The 23,748-nt window shown below is 43.0% G+C and overlaps 1 protein-coding gene across 1 annotated transcript in view; it reads left to right on the plus strand.

Moving 5' to 3' along the window:
* The first annotated feature begins 76 nt into the window (after positions 1-76).
* The window catches only part of RNASET2 (ribonuclease T2), a 37,794-nt gene continuing 14,122 nt past the window's right edge, over positions 77-23,748 (plus strand). Inside the window, exons 1-6 of the mRNA XM_038742267.1 lie at positions 77-126; positions 441-538; positions 3,311-3,371; positions 14,295-14,350; positions 17,219-17,276; positions 20,695-20,765. Coding sequence (XP_038598195.1) covers positions 441-538; positions 3,311-3,371; positions 14,295-14,350; positions 17,219-17,276; positions 20,695-20,765 — 344 coding nt within the window. The 5' untranslated portion in view covers positions 77-126. The remainder of the gene's footprint in view (positions 127-440; positions 539-3,310; positions 3,372-14,294; positions 14,351-17,218; positions 17,277-20,694; positions 20,766-23,748) is intronic.

Raw genomic sequence — 23,748 nt, forward strand, 5'->3', positions numbered from 1 at the left:
GAGTTGGGGGGTGGAGCTAGAGGGAGAGGGGGTGTGGGCAGTGAAGGGGAGGAGCGGGGCAGGGCCCTGGGGAGGCAGGAAGAGGCTGAGCGGGGGGAGCTCGGCCTGCAGGCTCCTGGCATCGTGGTGGGCGACCCAGGAGTCCGGGTTCAGGCCTTCCCGGGCAGAGGGAGGGCTAACCCCGGGGCCCCTGCCTCCCTTTTCTACAGGGGGGGTCGGGGGGCGAGGGTCAGGGCCCCCGGGCCCAGCAGTGCCCCGCAAGAGCCCGGCCCAACCCGAGATGCGGGGGCATCACGGAGGCCCACCCAACAGCAGGGAGAGTCGAGAACCCCAAATTGACCTAAATTATCCGGGGACTTAGGGAAAAAAAAGTCCCCCGCCCCCGCCTTCTCGCAGCGTTGAAACCTTTTCCATGACTTTTTTTTTTTATCCTTTTATAGATGTTGAGCAGGACGAAGTCGGAGGGCCTGCCTCTTCTCATCCTGGGTTGCTTTAGTCTGTGTGTCTGCGGTGGATATCCTAATAAAGCGTTAGACGGGTAAGTTCCCGAAAGTGGATAACCTTTTTGTAGTTTTTACCGAGAGTTCGGCTTGATTTCGTCGGTTTTGTCCGAATGTGGGGAATCCATCTTCCATCATCATCAATCGTGTTTATTGAGCGCTTACTACGTGCAGAGCACTGTACTAAGCGCTTGGGAAGTACCAGTTGGCAACATATAGAGACAGTCCCTACCCAACAGTGGGCTCACAGTCTACAAGGGGGAGGCAGAGAACAAAACCAAACATACTAACAAAATAAAATAAATAGAATAGATATGTACAAATATCACCCCCTTATTTTCTGCTTAAGCCGGTCTCTTCGGACATAGAGATTCAGCCTTCATAAGCAAGTTCCCCAGATAAAACAATCAATCAATCGTATTTATTGAGCACGTACTGTGTGCAGAGCACTGTACTAAGCGCTTGGGAAGTACAAGTTGGCAACATAACATAAAACAATCCAAAAATGCACTGCCTCAATCTTTCCTGAGGATAAAGTGTTTTGTTTTCGTTGGTTCGAATGAATTGGTGTATTTTTCATGTCGATTTTGTGATAGAGGTAGTAGAAGAGGAAAGCTATTTTTCTCTTGAATTTTATCTGGGGAAGTGAAGATTGAGCTGAAATTGGAAATGAGAAGCAGTACGGCCTAGTGGAAATAACACGGGCTTGGGAGTCAAGAGGACGCGGCTTCTCATCCTGGCCCTGTCAATCACGTGCTGTGTGATCTTGGGCAAGTCACTTAACGTCTCTGGGCCTCAGTTCTCCCTCCTACTGTGAGCCCCAGGAGCTTGTCTCTGTAACTCCGATCCTCCCCAGCACTTGGAACAGTGTGTAACACCTAGTGTGTTCTTAACAGATACCATAAAAGGAATCATAGGTGGCAAAATGGACCTCTGGCCCCCCTCCAAGATGCAGGGTGGTGCAAGGGGAGCAAGGCTGATCTCTCTGATCAGGAGGGGAGCAGTGACCATAGCAGGTTCACCAGGAGTAAGCAGCCATTGGTCCAACGCCAAAAAGCATTTTGTCTTTTGCCCTGTGGCTTATTATTATGAACATAAGTGTGCACTGGGGGGTTAGGGGAACCCCGTCCTCCATTCTGTCGAGTTCTCTGTCTGCAGACTGGGCCCTGCCGGCAGATATTTGTTTCTGAGGCACTGTGACACTGAAAGGGGAACTTGCCGTTCACTTTGCAAGCCCCTGTTTCACCCTGTGTCACGAGATTTCCGTTGTTTTCCATTTTGTTAGAACTGGGTTTGTCAGTGGCATTGTGTTAAGTTCTGTAGTTCAAAAAATGAACTTGACCTTCTTCTGGAGAAGTAAGTGTTATTCTAGGCAGGTCTGGGGTTGATGGTTTTCATTCCTCTCAGCATTGTTAAGGGCCCAATCCTCTGGGAGGATGGAGGTTTTTCTTATCTGCACTTCCTCATGAGCTGTTGTGTTATCTTGTATTTGATTTACCTCGCCCTATTTTGTTCCTTTAGTAGATCTTTTTTGTCAAAGGCAGGGAGCCATTTTCTTCTGGATTTCTCTTTGCCCTCTCCCCATTTTCCTGGTTTCATTACAAAACTCTCAACCTTGCAACTCATTCTTCCCTTCATACAGTGACCCAGTTTCAGAACTATAGTTAAGTTTTCATAATGTCTCAGTTGTAAACTGCATACTCTCTCATTAGGAGCGTATTTAAAAATAAATTAAGCAAGCCTCTGTTAAACGTGGTGAAGCTAAACTTGTATTTTAGACTATGAGCAAGATTGTCAACTTCCCAGTTAGCTTTGAACTGAGAGTCAGAAGATCTGGTTTGATTCATGGCTCTGACACTAATTTGCTCCTAGGCCTAAATCCTCACTTTCTGATAATAATAGTGATAATGCTAATGGTGCTATTTATTAAGCACTTATATGTCAATAACTGAACTAAGTGCTAGGGTAGGTACAAGATAATCAGGCCAGACAGCATCTCTGACCCATGTGAGGCTCACAGTCTAGTGGGGAAGGAGAGAAGATATTGAATCCCACCTTCCCACAGGAGGCAACTTAGCACCAAGAAGGTGAGTTAACCCCAGGTCACACAGCTGGCAAGTGGCAGTGCCAGGGTTGGAAACTTTTTCTCCCGATTCCCAGACCTATGCTCTTTCCATGCATTCCCGCTGCTTCTCTGGGAAGGAAAATAGAGCAGGCAAGACCTCTCCAGCTCACAAGCTTTGAGTTACAGCTGGACCTCTGATATCCAACTGACCATACCACTTCTACCCTTTTACCATCCGCCTTTTGATGGCAGGAGGCGAAACTGAGTTGTGGGCTGGACTCCGGCCATGATTCAGCCACTGCCGCTTCCAGATCTGAGTCTCTAGCTAAGGATCTTACTCTCTAGGGGGGTTCTTGCTTCTAGGAGGAGTTGGATACCCAGCTTCTGCTGCGCTGGCATCACAGCTGAGCCCTGAACTTGATAGAAGCAGTGCTTCATGACTCCTGCTGGGAGTTCCTTCTGCCACTGCTTCTACGCACAAGTTTTTGCACCCAACTGTGGCGGTGGGCAGTGCCTTGTCACACCATCGGCCTATGTGGAGAACGTGGAGAGAGCCTTGGCTAATGCCTCGGGTAACATGAATGAAACGTGTACAAGGCATTTGAAACCCTCATGAGAAATAGAGTACTTGTCTTTCTTTCCCAGATTGCATTAGGTATCAAAAGGAAATTAAGTGTATTTTGATTTATTTTTAGCAACTGGATTTTTGCATAATCGGTAAGTGATGTTTCTTATCTTTTGACAGGGAAAGCCACGAATGGAAAAAACTATTTATGGTTCATCATTGGCCAGCGACTGTATGCAAGGTGAGCATGGGGTTGTTTTCATTTTTGGGTTCTAACAAAATTTCTAGAGCATTCATCCTGACAATGAGGGGGTCTGTCCACCCAGAGGGGTGTACTTTCACAGTAGGCAGGAGAAAGGCCCCTTCGTCACTCCTGCTCTGGATTTCTTTTATCAGCCTATCTGTCAGAGGGAGAGCAAGAGGCTTGCCCTGCTCTTCCTCATCATAGACAAGTCTGGAGTCTATTTAGCATTTATTTCTTTTTATTTTTGACCCAGGATTTTGCATCTTAGTTCATTTTACAGTGTTTGTGTGTGTCCCATTTGTGCTGCTTTGTATCAGTATCATCTTTTAAGTTGGGCGGGTAAAAATTCTTTCTTTTATCTTGAATGGGCTTTTGGGCAATTCCCTATTTGGCATTATGACCATTTGAACTACTGAAGTGATCTCTATTTAAGTGTTCTTAATGAATTTCGTAAAGGGTTGTATCCTTTAGAGCCTCCTTGAAAGGCTTTCTGAAATATGTGGTCATTGCTGTAGTGAATTTTCTATGTCTGTATGGGTGCTGAAATGGCAATCATCAACAAGAAAATTGCAGTGTGAGTAGGGGTGCCCACTTTATATTTTGAGTGTGGGGGTGAACTTGAGGGTGGAGCACTGAGCAGGCCGGGCTGGGGGAAGGGAGTGTGAGGAAGAAAAGAAGGTGGCGCGGAGAAGAAGTGTGAAGTAGGGAAAGGGAAGAAAGAAGATGGGAAAGGTACTCACTAGTGTTTCTTCTCTCCTCTCCTCTACCATTGGTTTGGGTCTTTACCAGATACTGCAACTGGACAGGGGTGGCATGGAGGCTCCAAAGCAGGCCAAATTCCCACAGGGAGGGGTCCCTCTGCATCAGGGTATCTTAAAGGAGATGCCACACTGTGTATGTGTGTCCATCGAGCAATCCAAATGTGTGCAGTTTTATAGCTTCTTGGCCATGGCTGCTGTGGAAGTGGCCTGGCACCATGACTCTGGCTCATTATCCAGGGCACTGGATTCCCATCTCCCTTGGGCAGGGGTCAAGGTGGGCAGATGGCTCCTCTTCATGGGCCTGTGATCCTCTCACCTCTTAAAATCACTCAATTCTACTCTCCTCTCTTCAACCCCTCAACTCTCCAACACGCCTTCCCCTCTGACTTCAACCATGGGCAAGTCTTTCCTCATTTTGAGAAATCCCTCACAGTCGACCCAGCCTCCTCTAGCTATATAATAATAATATTGGTATTTGCTAGGTGCTTACTATGTGCAAAGCACTGTTCTAAGTCCTGGGCTCCAGCTCCCTTCTCCCATTCCTATCCAAACATCTAAAAATAGACAGCAGCTGCCTTAATTTCCTTCCCACAGTTCTCTTGTGGAACCTCTGCAGTTTGGCTTTCAAAATCCCTTCACTCAGCAAAGACCGGTCTCTCTACAGTCACCAACCACCTCTTAGCCAAATGCATAGGTCTGTGTTCCTTCTGGATCCTCCTCCATCTCTCTGCTGCTTTTGACCCTTTGGACCACTGTCAGGGCGCTCTTCTTTGCTGACACAGCACAATTCTGGTTTTCCTCCTTCCTCTATGACCTCTCCTTAGTTTCACTTGCTGGCTTCCCTACAATAGTAGTAATTGTGGTAGAATGTGTCTGTTTATTGTGGTATTGTGCTCTCCCAAGAGCTTAGTATAGTGCTCTGCACAAAGTAAGCGCTCAGTGATTAGGATTGAATGAATTTAAGTGCTTACTATGTGCCAAGCACTGTTCTAAATGCTGGTGTAGGTGCAAGGTAATCAGGCTCCATACAGGTCTCACAAAGTCGAAGTAGGAGGAAGAACAGGTATTGAAAGTCCATTTTACAAATGAGGGAACTGAGGCACAAAGAAGAGAAGGGACTTGCCCAGGGTCACACAACAGACAAGTGGTAGAGCCGGGATTAGAACCCACTCTGCCTCCTGCTCCTACTGTGGTTACCCCCCAAGTTATTCTTACTATTCTGGGTCCCCTACTGTTCTTGCTCTCAGGGAGCTCATTGGCGCACATGGCCTCAACTACCACCTCTAAACAGATGACTCCCAAATCTATCACTCTATCACTCTAGTTTTGATCTCTCATCTGACCTGTGATTCCACATCTCCGTATAACATGTCTGAAACAGAGCTCCTTATCTTACCCACTAGACCCACTCCTCCTCCTAAATTTCCTATTGTAGTTGCTAGGCATGACCATCCTCCTGGCCTCAGAAGCCTTCGGCCGAGGTCTCTTGGGGAAGCAGCATGATGTAGCAGATAGAGCACGGGCCTGTGTAGAAGAAGGTCATGGGTTCTAATCCCAGCTCCACCACTTGTGCACTGTGTGGCCTTGGTCAAGTCACTTCACTTCTCTGTGCCTCAGTTACCTCATCTGTAAAGTGGGGATTAAGACTGTGAGCCCCATGCAGGACAGGGACTGTGTCCAACCTAATTAGCTTGTGTCCACCCCAGGGATTAGTAATGTGCCCGGCACATAGTAAGCACTTAACAAATGCCACAATTAGTACTATTACTATTATTATACTTTACTCCTCGGGATCGTAAAATTCTCACCTCGTCTGTTGCCAAATTCTGCCTGTTCTGCTCACGCAGCATCTTCCAGATCCCCCTTTTCCTCTCCATGCAAACTGTTACCACCTGGTATAAGCTAGCTCCTCCACTAGTTTCTAAACTCCTTGAGGTCAGGGGTCGTGTCTGTCAACTTCATTCCATTTTACTCTTGCAAGTACTTAATAGGGTGCTCTGTACGTGATAAACACTCAATAAGTACTACTGATTAGAAGCTCTAGGCAATCAGTTGTATTTATTGAGCACTTACTGTGTGCAGAGCACTGTACTAAGTGCTTGGGAGAGTACAATATAACAATGTAGCAGGCACATTCTCTGTCCATGAGCATAGTCTAGATGGGCAGACAGACATTAGTATAAATAAATTAGCGACCTGTACATAAGTGCTGTGGGGTTGAGGGGTGGGGTGAATAAAGGGAGCAAATCAGGAGAATGCAGAAGGGAGTGGGAGGAAAGGAAATGAGAGCTTATTCTGGGAAGGCCTCTTGGAGACGTGCCTTCAGTAAGGCTTTGAAGATGGGGAAAGTAATAGTCGGCTATCAAACAGCGTGGCTCAGTGGAAGGAGCACGGGCTTGGGAGTCAGAGGTCATGGGTTCTAATCACGGCTCCGCCACATGTCTGCCGTGTGACCTTGGGCAAGGCACTTAGCTTCTCTGAGCCTCAGTTACCTCATCTGGAAAATGGGGATTAAGACTGTGAGCCCCACGTGGGACAACCTGATCACCTTATATCCCCCCCAGTGCTTAGAACGGTGCTCTGCACATAGTAAGTGCTTAACAAATGCCATCACTATTATTATTAAGAAAAATAGTGTTCCAGGCCAGAGGCAGGACGTGGATGAGAGGTCAGTGGCGAGATAGAGGAGATTGGTACACTGAGTAGGTTGGCATTAGAGGAGCAAAGTGTATAGGCTGAGTTTAGTAGGAGAGCAGTGAGGTGAGATAGGAGGGGGCAAGGTGAGTGCTTTAAAGTCAGTGGAAAGGAGTTTCTGTTTGATGTGGAGGTATATGGGCAACCACTGGAGGTTTTTGAGGAGTGGGGAAACATGGGCTGAACATTTTTGTAGAATGATGATCTGGGCAGCAGTATGAAGTATGGAATGGGGATTGACAGAAGGCAGGGAGGTCGGCAAGGAGGCTGACACAATAATCAAAGCAGGCTAGGATAAATGCTTGTATTAACATGAGAGCAGTTTGGATGGAGAGGAAAGGGTGGATTTTAGCAATGTTGTGAAGGTTGACCTGACAGGATTTAGTGACAGATTGAATATGAGGGTTGAATGAGAGAGCTGAGTCAAGGATAATGGCAAGGTTGTTGGATTGTGAGACAGGAAGGCTGGTGGTGCTGTCTACAGTAATGGGAAAGTCAGGAAAGACAGAGTTTGGGTGGGTAGTTAAGGAATTCTGTTTTGGACATGTTACATTATAGGCTAAGGCAGGACATCCAAGTAGAAATGTCTTGAAGGCAGGTGGAAATTTATTTATTAATTAATTTATTTATGTTAATGTCTGTCTCCCCCCAGACTCATTGTCGAAAGCCCTCCCTCCTCAGATCCGACAAACAATTACTCTCCCCCACTTCAAAGCCTTATTGAAGGCACTTCTTCAAGAGGCCTCCCCAGACTAAGCTCCACTCTTCCTCATCTCCCACTCCCTTCTGCATCGCCCTGACCTGCTCCCTTTGCTCTTCCCCTCTCCCAGCCCCACAGCATTTATGTACCTATCTGTAATTTTATTTTATTTATTTGTATTGATATCTGCCTCCCCCACTCTAGACTGTAAGCTCGTTGTGGACAGGCAATGTGACTTTATTATTGTAATGTACTCTCCCAAGCGCTTAGTACAATGTTTTGCTGCAGTAAATGCACAGTAAAAATGACTGACTGACTGACTGAATGAATGAATGAATGAATAATTTGTGACCTTTGAGAGGGTGGTTTCTGTGGAGTGAAGGGAACAGAAGCCAGATTGGAGGGGATCAAGGAAAAAATTGGAGGAGAGGAACTTGAGATAGATAATCTTGCCTCCTGGCAGGTTCCCTAGCCTCCAGTCTTCCTCATCCTCCTCACCTCCAACCTATACTAACTGCTGCTGCATGGATCAACTTCCTGAAACATCTCTCAGTCCACATCTCTCCTCAAACTCCTCACAGTTGGCTTCAAGGCACTCTATCATCTGACACTACCTTATCTATCTGCTTGCTTTGCCCACTAATCTCTGACGCTCTTTACAATCAATGGTGTTCATTGAGCATTTATTCATTCAGTTCTATTTATTGAGTGCTTACTGTATGAAGAGCACTGTACTAAGTTCCTGGGAGACTACAATAAAACAATATACAGACACATTCCCTGCCCTCAGAGTTTATAGTCTAGAGGGGGAGATGGACATTAATACCAGCAAACAAATTACAAATATGGACATAAGTGCTGTGGGGCTGGAAGGGGGGCAGTGAATAAAGGGAGCAAGTCCGGCCAATGCAGAAGGGAGTGGGAGAAGAGGAAAGGAGGGCTTAGTCAGGAAAGCCCTCTTGGAGGAGATAGGCCTTCAATAGACTTTCAAGACGGGGAGAGTAATTGTCTTTTGGATAAGAGGAGGGAGGGCATTCCAGGCCAGAGGGAGGACATGGGCAAGAAGGTGGAGGTGAGATAGACCAGATCAAGGTACAGCAAAAAGGTTGTGCTTTTGGACTTCTCCATTCCCGCCCTATACTCTGAGCTAATTTTGTGTATTTGTGTTGTGTTGGAATGTTGATATTCTAGATTTGTCTGTCACAAGTCCCTTCTCCAGAATCAAACTCTAAGACTGTGAGCCCCTCCGAGGGCCAGGGACTGTGTATTAGAGAAGTACTGTGGCTTCATGGATACAGCACCAGACTAGGAGTCAGAAGGACCTGGGTTCTAATCCCCACTCTGCCACTTGTCTGCTGTATGACCTTGGGCAAGTCACTTCACTTCTCTGGGCCTCAGTTCCCTCATCTGTAAAATGGGGATTGAGACTGTGAGCCCCACGTGGGACAGGGACTGTGTCCAAATCAATCTGCTTGTATCTACCCCAGCGCTTAGTACAGTGCCTGGCACATCATTAAGAGCTTAACAAATACCGTAATAATAATAATAATTATCATTATTATTATTATTATTATTGTACTGAGCACTCGGGAGATACAGTACAACAGAGTTAGCAGACACATTCCTTGCCAACATCCTTTTTGTCATTTCTCCCAAGGAAACTTTCTAGCTGTACTTCACTCTTACCTCTCTCAACTCTGTCCCACTCAGTCACCTCTCTCACACCTTTCTCCTGGCTTCTGTCCCCAAAACAGACAGGCCAAATCCCTCCCTCTTAAAAATCCCACGTTATCCAACAGGGTTTTCTCTATCAATTTCCCAGCACCTGAGCCAAGTCTTCCCTTAAGCCAACTCTAGCATGTTTAAACTAATTTACACCCTCTGTAATACTCATGTGTATGTGTGTACTCCAGTATTTATTTTGACCACTCAAATTGTAGATATCTGTCTCCCCATTTTGAGTGTAAACTCCTTGTGGATAGGGAATGTGTCACTTTGTTATTCGGTACTTTCTGAATGCCAAGTTCAGTACACTGTTCCAAGTGGACATTATTTCTACTAATACTACTGCTATTCCTGCTTGCCTCTGATAAAGGGTCTGAGGGAAGTACCTCGCCTCTATTAGAGTGGTGTAGTGGATGGCTCACTCAAGACAGGTCCCTGGTCAGATTGCTGGGTTTTGCTGGCAGAGGTCATGTAGATTCCACATTATTAACAATAATAATAATAATAATAGCAGTATTTGTTAAGTGTTTACTATGTGCCAGGCCGGAATAGATACAGTCCCTGTTCCACTTGGTGCTCACAGTCTTAATCCCAATTTTACAGATGAGATAACTGAGGCTGAGAGAAGTGAAGTGACTTCCCCGAGGTTACACAGCAAACAAGTGGCAGAGCCGGGATTAGAATCCGGTCCTTCTGACTCCCAGGCTGTATCCTCTAGGCCACACTGCTTCTCCACCCCTGGCTATGTTTCAGGTTCATGAAATTCTACCCCTTGCTCTCTGCCATCCACCTCATCATAGCCCAGCCTAATGAGCAATACTTAATCCTAATCCACCTGGATTTCTCAACTGCTGTTGACATTTGGACGCTAGCTTCTTGTGTCATTTTCCAGAAACAGTATCTGACCTCGCATTTGCCAACCTGATTCTCGCTCACCTGATTATCTTCCTTCTTCTCTGAAGCTGCTCATTTTCAATCACATTAATTGCCTCCTCTTCTGTCTTTCATCCCCTAATTTTGCATCCCCCATAAAATTCTGTCTGGATCCCTAAGTAACTCTTGCTATATACTTACTCCCTTGGGGAGCTCATTTACTCACGTGACTTCAGCTACCACCACTATGCTGATGATTCAATCAATCAGTGGTATTTATTAAGCGCCTATGGTGTACAGAGCACTCTACTAAGCACTTTGGAGAATTCAGTGCCACACAGTTGGTAGACAGGTTCCCTGCCCCCAGGGAATTTGCAGTCTAGAGGGGCTCCAATTATTTTGCACTAGCCCCAACCTCTCATTTGCCGTATAATCTTGAAATTTTTCTTCATATCACTACTTAATACTACTACTCCTATTAAAAACAACAAAATAATAATAATCATTATGTCAAACTAAACAAAAAAATCAAGTCACAGCAACACAGCACAAGGGGTTTTAATTGCAATATTTAATACAGATCTTTATCAATGAAAGTTGGAAGAGTAGCTAGTTTTAGTCAGTGGTGGGTGTGATGTTCCTTCACACCAACAATAATAATAATGATGGTATTTATTAAGTGCTTACTATGTGCCCAGCATTCATTCATTCAATCGTATTTATTGAGCGCTTACTGTGTGCAGAGCACTGTACTAAGCGCTTGGGAAGTACAAGTTGGGGAAGTCTTGTTTTAATCACTGGGGTAGATACAAGGTTATCAGGTTGTCCCACGTGGGGCTCACAGTCTTAATCCCCATTTTACGGATGAGGTAACTGAGGCACAGAGAAGTTAAGTGACTTGCCCAAAGTCACACAGCTGACAAGTGGTGGAGCCATTATTAGACCCATGACCTCTGACTCCCAAGCCCGTGCTTTTTCCGCTAAGTCACGCTGCAGTAGAATCCAATCAAGTAAAGCTCCAGTTTTCTTGACTGAAGACAAGGTGAGTGGCAGGGGAAGGATATGGTTGAAGCATGACATGGACAAACAAGGTAGATTAATGCAAAATAGATACCGTAAACGAAATGGATTGAGCCTGGTTAAGAGTTGGTTTCCACAGTTATTATAATTGTGATTTAAGTGCTGACTATGCACTAAGCACTATGCTGTGCACTGGGGTATATAAGATACAATTCCTTTTCCTCACAACGGACTTAAAGTCCTAAGGAGGAGGGAGAATAGGTGTTGTATCCACATTTTACAGATGAGGAAACTGAGGCAGAGAGAAGTTAACTTGTTCATGGTCACACAGCCAGCGGGTGGCAGAACCCAGGCTGGAACCTAGGTCCTCTGACTCCCAAGCTCATGTTTTTCCAATTAGCCCACATTGCTTCCTCTTTTCTCGCCTCCACGACATCTTCACATGGATGTCCCACCAGTATTTCCACTTCTTCTCCTAGATACTTAAAACTTTACGGAGTGTGGGTCACCCAGACCCCCAAAAGTTCTTTTTGGTGGAGCAAATTCATTAAGCCCTAGGCTGATCGTTGGCAGCTAACTACCTGGAAAAATATAGAGCACAAATTAGACAATGGATACACTTAGTGTCTCTTTCAAATTTGGTAATCCGTTCAAGAGTAATGGGATGGAAAGATGTAACCTGGTTAGAAGAATTAATCCTGAAAAGCTTCGTGCAGAAAGTGGGCTCTAGGAGTGCTGTTAAAATGGGGTGAGCTGAAGTCTGTTGGATTTGTAGGAGGGTGTTCTAGACAAGAAGAAGGGCATCTACTGTGGGTCATAAGTGGAAGAGTTGGGTCCAAAGCCCAATAAGACGGTGAGATGGGAGGATCAGGATGTAAGCTGGGATGTAGTGAAATAGGTAATCCATCAATGTGTGCTTGCTTGCTCTCTCTCTCTCTCTCTCATCCATGCACTCTCTTCTCCCACTGTACCCCAGCTCACACTCTTATCTCCCCCAAGCTCATTTTCTCACTTTGTCTCTTTCTTGACTCTCCCTCCTCCAAAACATAGCTCATGCCTTTCCTTCTGCTGGAAACGTTTTTCTTCTTCAAATCTTCCAGATCTCAGCTATCTCCAGGGAAGTGCCCTTATGAAATCTCATCTCCTCCAGGAAGCTTTTGCCAATTAATTTTTCTTCTCTCCACATCATATCCTCCCAACTGTCATCTCAGCACTTACGTACTTGCAGTCTCTGATAGCTCTTTTGTTGCTACATATTCATATACTCCTCTATTTAAGTAGTTCTTCCTCCTATCTGTAACTGTAAGACTGTGAGCCCCACGTGGGACAACCTGATCACCTTGTATCCTCCCCAGCGCTTAGAACAGTGCTTTGCACATAGTAAGTGCTTAACAAAAGCTATTATTATTATTATTATTATTATTATTTTGTGTCCATCTCCCCTATTAGTTTGCAAACACTTTGAGGGCAGGTATGCTAAAGCCCAGCATGCACTCTGTGCTGCAAACATCCTCACTGTGCCTTGTAATTATCTCTCTCACCTCTCACTCATACCCTCTTTCCGTCCTGAAATTCTGTCTCCTTTCATATCTGGCAGACCACTGCAAAGCCTTTCAAAGCCCTATCTTCAAAGCCTTTCTGAAATCACATCTCCATAGTGAGGCCTTCCATGATTAACTTCTAAACTCCTTGCCCTAAATCCCTCCAACTATCACTTCACCACTTCCATGACATGTAAGTTCTTGGGTTCTCACACGGTGTACATGCAGTATATTTGTTTTTCATTATTCGGTCCTATTTAATTTATTTTAGTTTCTCTTTTTCCCCACTAGACTGTAAAGTTCATGAGGGCAGGGATCATGCCTTGTACTCTCCCAGTCTTAATAAAGTACTCTGCCTGTAGTAGACATTTAGTAAATACTATTGGTTAACCAATTGTGAAGGGGGTTTAGCTGTAATATTTGTTTGGGAGAATGAAGACTACAAATTGAATTACAGTGGGAGAAGAAATCAGGTAAGAAGTGCCACAAAGCCAACGGTCAGGAGTTTTGGTTTAATGCAAAAATAAATGGGGACCAGTGGAGCTTTGAGGAGAGGAATGATGCGTTCTGTATGGCATTTTGAACAGATGATAAAAGAAACTGCACAGAAAGTACAAGAAAGAGTGGACTGAGAGAATGCAGGAAGGCCGTTTCAGTAATCCAGCTGGGAGTTTAAGGGTTCATCCAGGATTGTGGCTGTAAAAGGATAGCTATGTGCACAGAGGAAGAACTACTGAAATGAATTCACACCTCTTAGAATTTGCTTTTCCAGTGGGTGGACACAGTCTAGATTTGTTGGCCTTGAGGACAGGATTGCAAGGCCATCTCATATTTGTCAGGCAAAGAGTGGGAAGCTGGTTATTGTAGGTATAAAAGTCACAAATTGAAGTGCTGGTGAGTAATCATCACTTTATACATATGATTAGAAACATTTGAAAGGGATACAATTGATTTATTGTATTCCTTATTATTTACGCTTAGCCTGGCTTTGTGCTTTCTTCCTTGTCTGTCATTTGGGCTATATATTAAACTGGTATGAACTTAAAAGAAATGCAGCTTTAGCTCCGTATAGACTGTAAACTCTTTGTGGGCAGGGAATTTGCCTGTTACATTGTTATAGTGCACTCTCCCAAGTGCTTAGAACAATGCTCTGCGCACACTAAGTGCTCAATAATTACAATTACTTTTTGTTCCAGAGCATTTTCTAAGGTATGCTAATTCTGTTGTACTCTCACAAGTGCTTAGTACAGTGCTTGCACATAATAAGCTCTCAATTGATGGATTGTTTGGGAGGGTGACCGTTTTGGGTAAGTACAGGCAGCTTTATCAGCTTGGTTTAATTAGATAGTATACTGGCACAGAGAACACTGGCGTCTGTTTAATTCTGTTATCTGAATTGCTTTGAGCTCTATAGGCACATATCAAATTTGGGCTGTGTCAACCTACTGTTGTTTTCTCCTAATTATGCAATGCCCCTAAAAGCCAACCTTTTTGAAACAGATTTTGCCTGCAGCTTTATTTTTTGGTAAAGCAAATAAACTAAAATCCTCAGATTTATTTATCTAAATCTACACAATGTTGATTTTGTCTTTGTGGTTTTTCCTAGGAGGCAGAAAATGATTGCAGAGATCCCCCTAATTACTGGACAATACACGGATTATGGCAAGAAATTGTCTTTTTAAAATTAACTTTAACAGCTTAGAAGTCAGATTTCCCCATTTAAGTGCTCCCCAGCCTCATAGTGTTTAAAAGATGTAGTTGACTGTCTCACCTGATGATTTTTTAGTAATCTTCTTGTTGAAAATTCTAAGTGTCCTTCTCAAACAAAAAAACCCAGGTCCTCATTAAAACATAATTTTTGATCTTTGTCCCTCAGCTCTGATGCTTTCCTGTTGTAAATGTGCAATGTTCTGTTTGGATAGCTTTGGGGGAACAGGCATTCCACCAGATTTCAGGGCTTGTTCCCCCATCCCAAAAGCCAGTGACAGGACCCTTCAGCAATTGTGATGAGAGGTCACTTAATCAGTGGTATTTATTGTGTGAATACTGCACTAAGCACTTGAGAGAGCATAGTACAAAAAGAGTAGGTGTGTATGATTCCTGCCCACAAGGAGTTTACAGACTAGAGAGAGAGGCAGAAGCAAACAGTGTTGATGGTAATGGTGGTGTGGCACCAAGGATGAAGGGAAAAGGAGGTTGTCTAAAATTGCCACTTCCCCAAACTCTACCTGCTTTTACATCCCTCTTAAGGCAATCAGAAATCTGGTTATTTTAGGCACAAGAGATGTCATAAACCAAGATTAATGATAAGGCTGAGCAGCAGTAATTACATTGTAATTTGTCATCCCAGTCTCTGCTCCATTTCCTATTTGGTTTATGTAATCACCTGCAAACATTTCAATGCCCAGTGGCATTTACTGAGTGCTTACTGTGTGCAGAGCACTGTACTAAACGCTTGGGAGAGTACAATGTAGCAGAGTTGGTAAGCATGTTCCCTGCTTACAAGGTGCTTACAGTCGAGAGGGGGAGACAGTCACTGATATAAATAAATAAATAAATTGTTAATATATTCATAAGTGCTCTGGGCTGAGGGTGGGGAGAATAAAGGGTACAAATCATCATCATCAATCGTATTTATTGAGCACTTACTGTGTGCAGAGCACTGTACTAAGCGCTTGGGAAGTACAAGTTGGCAACATATAGAGACAGTCCCTACCCAACAGTGGGCTCACAGTCTAAAAGGACCAAATCCAAATCCAAATTCAAGTGCAAGGGTGACACAGAAGGGAGTGGGAGAAGAAGAAATGAGGGTTTAGTCAGGGAAGGCCTCTTTTGAGGAGATGTACTTTTAATAAGGCTTTGAGAGAGGGGAAAGCGAATGTCGGTGGATATGAAGGGGGACGGAGTTCCAGACCAGAGGCAGGATGTGGGCGAGGAGTTGACAATGAGATAGATAAGATTGAGGTATGTTGCGTACCTCTTCATAACATAATTATTGTTGCTCTCTCTTAATGACAGGGCTTGTACTCCATGAGCAGATCCTCTCACGGATTTGCCAGAGTTCCGAGAATCCAGATATCCAGCATGGTCGTACATATTTTTTTAAGCCCCCAGCCGTACTTACATGGGTGGGAATGATTTTCAAATAGAAAAGACAGTGGTAATTTTCTGAGTATTATGCTCATCTGGCAAATAGATTTCTTTACTGTTTTTTTTGATCCCTGACAACCGAAGGCCAGTTCTCCACAGCTAAACTGAAATACTACTTGGCCAAGTTGTCTCCCTCCTCCACTTTGCTTAACCCTTGAAGGACTGGCCTCAGAAATGGCTGTCACCTTGTACATTTAACAGTTATTCTATATGCTCCTCTTCGGTAGGGTATTGAAGCATGTGAGAATCTAGCGTAAGCATGTTTAGGATTTTCGTGCAGGTAGGGCATGCAGTTTATTCAGATGGGGAAGCATTTGGGATTTACTTTGCTCAAATCCTAGTTATTTTTTTTTGTTTTTGTTTTTAATGGCATTTGTTAAGTGTTTACTGTGTGCCAGGCTCTGTACCAAGCACTGGGGTAGATACAAGTGAATCAGGTTGGACACAGTCCAGGTCCCACATGGGGCTCCCAGTCAGAATCCTCATTTTACAGGTGATGTAACTGAAGCACAGAGATGTTAAGTTACTTCTCCAAGGTCACACAGCAAACAGGTGGTGAATTTGGAATTAATACCCTTGTTCTTCTAACTCCCAGGCCTGTGCTGTATCCATTAGGCCATGCTGCATTTCAGAGATAACTTTTTATCAGTAAACTAATAACTGCCCTTCTTACCCCCAACTTTTTTCCTGCCTTCATCATATTCATCTGCTGTGGTATTATAGTGCTCTGTACACTTTTAGCTCTAAAATTGGGTAAAAATGAGATTGCTTGAGGTTAGCAACTTTTATTTCCATTGACCGTGACAAGGGTAGGGAATCGATGAAGCCAAATTTGGGCTCGTAGAGTTCAAATGGAAAAGCAGTGACTACCATGGGGTGTATTCTAAAGAAATACTATGGCAGCCTTGGGCTCATCTACCCGTCCACCTACAGCCCTGGATTTACACTCCTATCCGTCCTCCTCAGCCTGATGATCAGGAACTGGCCAAGCGAGTTGGCCCTGCTTGATTGGGTTTTACTAATTGCCTGCAAGTTGTCCCTGTCTGCTTTCTGTATCCCCAAAGGGAAGGACGTGGGCAGCGTAGGTCTGAGGGAATGAAAATGTTTGAAATAGGGGGTGGGCAGGCATTGGAGCTGGAACAAGAATCCCTATTTAACTAACCATGAACCCATATTTCAGCATAATCCCTTGGAATGTAAAAGACTGAGACTTTGATTAAGGTGATGTGCAGTTTATTAGGTTGAATTTGAGTTGTTCTGTGTTAAATATGTGTAAAGGGTCTGATGCCTGCCCGCTTGGGACTGCTCTAGTAAATGAAGTGTCTCTCTAAAAAATCTCTAAGACTAGTTTCTTTGGCTCTGTTGTTTTTTCTTTTTCAGGCCTGACAAAGCTGAAGAGTGTAATAGATCATGGCACTTCAATTTAGATGAGATAAAGGTATTTCTTCTTAATTTCTTTAATGGAATTCCCAACCGAATGGTGTCGAAGTAGACTTGCGATTAGAACAACAAATCTTTCTTCTTAGCAATTTTTTTTAAATTAAATCCTCAAGTTTAGTTTAAAGATAAGTAGTACTTTCCCACAATTCAGCTTCTGTGTAGGGTTATTTTTTTGTGTGGTTTTCTCTTTTTTTTTTTTAACCTAAACCTAATTTATTTGACAGCTAATCTGTAGTGAGAAAAGACAAGTAAAGTAATTATTAATAAAGTAATAATAATTGTGATTTTTGTTAGGCATTTGCTGCTTTCCAAGCACTGTACTAAGTGCTTAGGTAAGTACAAGATAATCAGGTTGGACACAGTCCCTATGCCATCTTGGATTCACAGTCTAAGTGGAAGGGAGAACAATTATTGACTATCCATTCTTCAAATGAGGAAGTTGAGGCACAGAGAAGGTAAGTGACTTGCCCAAGGCCACACAGCAGGCTCTTGGTGGAGTCAGGATTAAAACTCAGGCTCTCTGACACTCAGGCCTATGCTCTTTCCATTAGGTCACACTGCTTGTCATGGTAAAAGATTATTTCTCTCCAAGCCTCTCCTTTTCAAGTATGACAAGTTTCATCAATAAAACAGTGTTGCCTAGTGAGTAGAGCACGGGCCTAAGAGTCAGAAGACATTGGTTCTAATTCTGGCTCTGCCACTTGTCTGCTGTATGACCTTGGGCAAGTCACTTATCTTCTCTGTGCTTCAGTTTCTTCTGTAAAATTGGGACTAAGACTGTGAGCCCTATGTGTCCTGCCCGATTTTCTTATATCTGCCCTAGCACTTAGTAAAGTGCCTCGCACATAGTATTACTATTATCAAATGTCATCGAGTCATTTCCAATTCATAGCGACTCTATGGATCCATTTTCTCCAGAGCATTCTACCTTCTTGCATAATCCGTAACCTGGTTCTTTCGTTACTATTGTTATGGTTTCTGTCCATCTAGCTGCTGATCCACCTCTTGCACATTTTCCCTGGACTTTTCCTAGCATTAGTGTCTTCTCCAGAGAATTATTCCTCCTGACGATGTGTCCAAAATATGCTAATCCAAGTCGAGTCATTTGACCTTCCAAAGACCACACTGGCTTAATTTGCTCCAAAACCAATTTGTTTGTTTTTCGGGCAGTCCATGGTATTCACAAAAGCCTTCTCCAACACCACATTTCAAAAGAACTGATGCTCTTTCTATCCTGCTTTTTCACTGTCAAGCTTTTGGATCCATATACTCTCACAAGAAATACCATAGAATTGGCAATTTGTATTTTTGTGGCAATTCTTACGTTTCATGATTTTTTTCCATGCTCTTCATACCAAATTTTCTTAATATTAATATTTGGGGCATTTCTTGACTACTAGTTCCTTTATTATTGATTATTGATCCCAGGAGAGAAAAATTATCAACTATTTCAATCTTCTCTCCATTGCACATAGTAAGTGCCTAACAAATAACACTATTGTTATTATTGTTATGATTATTATTATTATTGAACCAGAAGAGAGCACATCCCACACTTATCTCTCTACCCCCTCCTCTGAAGGACTCCAAAGCTCCAATCGTAGTCTCTTTTTGATGAAGTTTCAAATGTTAGCTAGGAATCTAGCTAGGAATTTGTCCCAACAAGTTGAAATCTGTAGATCATTGAGCCTCACACTGTAATAATGACTGAATCTTTAAAATGAGAAATGATATTTTATTCTCACAAGAGAGAGAGGGAAGAAGGGAGAGGGAGAGCTTGGCCTGTTCGTAGTTCTCAAATTGTTGTGAACATAATAATAATGCTAATAAAGGTAAAAACTACTATTTCTTATTTACTATGTTTCAAGCTTTATACTAAACACTGGGATAGATACAAGATTCATTCATTCATTCATTCATTCAATTGTATTTATTGAGCGCTTACTGTGTGCAGAGCACTGTACTAAGTGCTTGGGAAGTACAAGTTGGCAACATATAGAGATGGTCCCTACCCAACAGTGGGCTCACAGTCTAGAGGGAGACAGAGAACAAAACAAAACATATTAACAAAATAAAATAAATAGAATAAATATGTACAAATAAAATAAATAAATAAATAGAGTAATAAATATGTACAAACATATATACATATATACAGGTCAGGTCCTGCATAGGGCTCACTATCTAAGTAGAAGGACAAACACGTATTGAGTCCCCATTTTGCAGGGTAGGGAACTGAAGCACAGAGAAGTTAAGTGACTTGCCCAAGGTCACACAGCAGGTCCTCTGACTCCCAAGCCTGTGCTCTTTCCACAGGACCTCACTGCTTCTCCACATGGGTTAAAAAATATGACCATCAGTCATAATTGTTCCTTTTTCACCGGTCAGATTATCAGTGACCTTGCTGGGAATTTTTGGAGTAAATGAGGAGAAGTTTTAGCCGTAGGGGAGGGCTTTGTTGATGTTAGCCCCTGGGTCCTCTGCTACTTGTTTGCTGCGTGACCTTGGGCAAGTGACTTCACTTCTCTGTGCCTCAGGTACCTCCTCTGTAAAATGGTGATTGAGACTCGGAGACCTATGTGGGTCAAAGACTGCGGCGTCCAACTGATTATCTTGTATCTACCCCAGCACTTTGTTCAGTGCCTGGCAACTACTAAGTGCTTAACAAATACCACAGGTATCTGCAGAGCCAAATCACACATAGAATCATTTCTCAAAAAAGGCCTATACTTGGAAACCAGTATATACTTATATACAGTATACAGTATACTTATATACAGTATATACAGTATAACCTATACTTGGAAATCCCTGATCAGGGAATTTTAACAGCCAGTAAAGCCTGGCCCTGCAATAGACATCTGTTCTTGCATATCAATCACCAAGGAATGTTGAAGAAATAGGAAGCGCACTCCTGCTCTTCCTCTTTATAAAGCACGACTTTCATTTGTCCAGAGGTTGTTGGAAAGGGATATGGATATTAGTGGAATGAAATCAGAACGACTGTGAATCCCACGTGGGAAACGGACTTTGTGCAACCTGATTATTTCAGAGCAGTGTACTAAGCGCTTGGGAGAGCAGAATACAATGGAATTGACAGACACATTACTCATGGTGAGTTTATACAATGAGTTTACAGACTAGAGGAATAAACACAAAACACTTTCTGTCAATGGAGTGAACAAGTCTGGTTCATTACATTGTATCCACTTAAACTACTTCCTCATTAACTTTGAAAACTTGTTGCCAACTTGTACTTCCCAAGTGCTTAGTACAGTGCTCTGCACACAGTAAATGCTCAATAAATACGATTGAATGAATGAATGAATGAAAATAGCTATATGGTTTATTTTTCTCTCTTCCTAAACTGCCTTGCTGAACAACTTCTACTCTGAACATCTACCAACAAACAACAGGACCTCCTTCCTGACATGAAGCAATTCTGGCCGGATATAATTCATCCATCTCCAAATCGCAGCCAATTCTGGTGAGTCTAAAATCCTATTGACCCTGTTTTAGCTGTGGTATGAAACATTGGGTGAATATAAGATAAACTGTTAAGTTAGCACAGCTCTGGGAGTCAGAAGGATGTGGGTTCTAATCCCAACTCTGCCAGTTGTCGGCTGTGTGACCTAAGGCGAGTCACTTCACTTCTCTGTGCCTGTTACCTCATCTGTTAAAATGGGGATTAAGACTATGAGCCCCATGTGGGACAGAGACTGTGACCAGTCCAATTATATATGCCTGGCACGTAGTAAGCGCTTAAGAAATACCACAATTATTATTATTATTCTTTTCATTAACAAATAGAAAAGCAGCCTGGCATAGTGGATAGAACATGAGCCTGAGAGTCAGAGGGTCATGGGTTCTAATCCCGGCTCCACCACTTGTTTGCTGTTTGACCTTGGGCAAGTCACTTCACTTCTCCGGGCCTCAGTTATCTCATCTGGGGATTGAGACTGTGGCCCCCATGTGGGACAGGGACTGTGTCCAACCTGATTTGCTTGCATTCACCCCTGTGCTTAGTACAGTGCCTGGCACATAGTAAGTACTTAACAAATACCACAATTGTTATTACTATTATTATTATTATTAAGTACCATTAAGAAATGACATGGTCCTTGTCTCAGTCTAGGTAGGGGAAGACAATCACATAGAAAAGAAGCAAATCTCTTAAAGAAATGATGGGAATAATATAATAATTGTGTGAAATTTAAGTGATTACAGTACATCAAGCACAGTGCTAAACACTAGGGTAGATACAAGATCATCTAACCAGGTATAGTCCCTGTACCACACAGGGCTCACAGTCTAAGAGCAGTGATTTAATATTTTACAGATGAGGAAACTTAGACAAAAAGATGTTAAATTAATTGCCCAAGATCACACAGCAGGCAAGTGGCAGAGCTGGGATCAAAACCTGGCTCTCCTGACTGCTTTTTTCCACTTGAAAATAAGCAATTAAGTTGGATTTAGGACCAGAGTGGATAAACGTCTTTTAAAATGTTGCCTCCTTTGAATTATATAAAAAAAAAGGTTTGTTCAGAGGGTGGGTGAAGCAGGGAATGAGGCTTTTAGAACATTTAGAGCATTGGGGACTTTAATGTTTCTGCACTTAGGATGGCGGAGAGTTAGTGTTCTGGCTTGTTTGGATGTTAAGCTTTGCTTAAGTTTTCCATAAAACAGAATCCCACGTTAAGGAAATCTCTCAGGATAGAACTCACTGTGTGGGATAGTGTGCACGGATGTATGCACGCAACAATTTCTCCTGATATGGTGTCGTGCTGTATCCAAGCAGACTCACATTTTTGGAAGAATGCTAAAATGCATGGGGAAAACACACATTCTTCCAGAATTCAGTGTGTTCCCGAGTGGCTAGTACAGCTCAGTGAAGAAAATAGGTGTTCAACAAATATTAAAATAAATATGAGAAGCAGCATGGCCGAGTGGAAAGAGCACAGGCCAGGAGTCAGAGAACATGCGTTCTAATCCCAGCTCTGCCACCTGTCTGCTGTGTTATCTTAGGCAAGTCACTTAACTTCTCTGTGATTCAGTTACCTCAGCTGTAAAATGGGGATTAAGACTCTGAGCTCTATGTGGGACAGAGACCGTGTCCAACGTAATTACCTTGTATCTACCCCAGTGACTGGCACATAGTAAGCATTTAACACTCCCATTTTTTAAAAAAATTGGTTATTTTGTTATTCTATTTCATTCTGTGATTTAAAAAAAAAATGGAAAACAAGGATCTTCCTTAAGAATTACCTTTTGGAAAATCCAGACACGACTTTCTGGATATACAATTTTTCATTTACTTTTCTCCTGGAAGTTGGAGATTATAATATCACAATTACTCTGCAGACCATTTAGAAGTGGCAAAGAGACCTTCATGTGGATAGGAAAAGGCTTCTGTAGGAATGGGAATATCTTTCTGTTCAATGCATTAAATGAACAGAAATTAAGCCCTATAGTAAGGTAAATATTCTCCAGTTTTCTGTAACATTTTTACCCTGCCTAGCAGACCTTTAAGGATATTGGGGAATACTCTTTCCACATCAAATGTTTACCTTTATAAAACATGACGCCCGAAAAAAAGCATAGGCATGCAGTGCTAAGACATGAGTTTTTCTTACCTTGGGGCTAGTGAGGAATATAGCTCCACATTGTAATCTCCTGGTATTGAGTGTAATACCAATGTGATGCACGGTGCGTTATCACTAGTTGACTCACTGTAAGATTGTTTATCCCTAATCTATTTTAATGTCTGTTTCCCCCTTTAGACTGTAAGCCCCTTTTGGGCAGGGATCATGTCTATCAACTCCGGCGTATTGTACTTTCCCATGTACTTAGTACAGTGCTCTGAACACAATAACACTCAATAATAATAATAATAACAGTGGATTGTATTTTAGTCACTTACTAAGTGCCAGGCACTCTTCTAAACACTGGGGTAGATACATGATAATCAGGTTGGACACAGTTTCTGTCTCACATAAGGCTCACAGTCTTAATCCCCTTTATACAGACCAGGTAACTGAGGCACAGAGAAGTTAAATGACTCACCCAAGGTCACATAGCAGGCAAGTGGTGGAGCCAGGATTAGAACCCAGGTCCTTCTGACTCCCAGAGCTGTGCTCTATCCACTATGCCATGCTGCTTCTCCATAATTACCATTGATTGACTGATTAATTGTCCTCAAGGCACTTCCAGTCTATTAGGGGAGACGTTGAAATGAATTATAGATAGAGGAAGCAGCACAGTATAAGGATATGTCAAGTGCTGTGGGACTGGGAATAGGGTGAGTATCAAAATGCTTTAGGGGTATAGAACTAAGAGCTTAGGTGACGCAGAAGGGAGGCCCAATGCTTAGAACAGTGCTTGGCTGTTCTAAGCGCTTAACCAATACCATAATTATTGATTATTACTATGTGGTAAGTAAATGAGGGTTTAGTCAGGGAAGACTTCCTCCA

The sequence above is a fragment of the Tachyglossus aculeatus genome, chromosome 2 (genome assembly GCF_015852505.1).
Source record: "Tachyglossus aculeatus isolate mTacAcu1 chromosome 2, mTacAcu1.pri, whole genome shotgun sequence".
Lineage (NCBI taxonomy): Eukaryota > Metazoa > Chordata > Mammalia > Monotremata > Tachyglossidae > Tachyglossus > Tachyglossus aculeatus.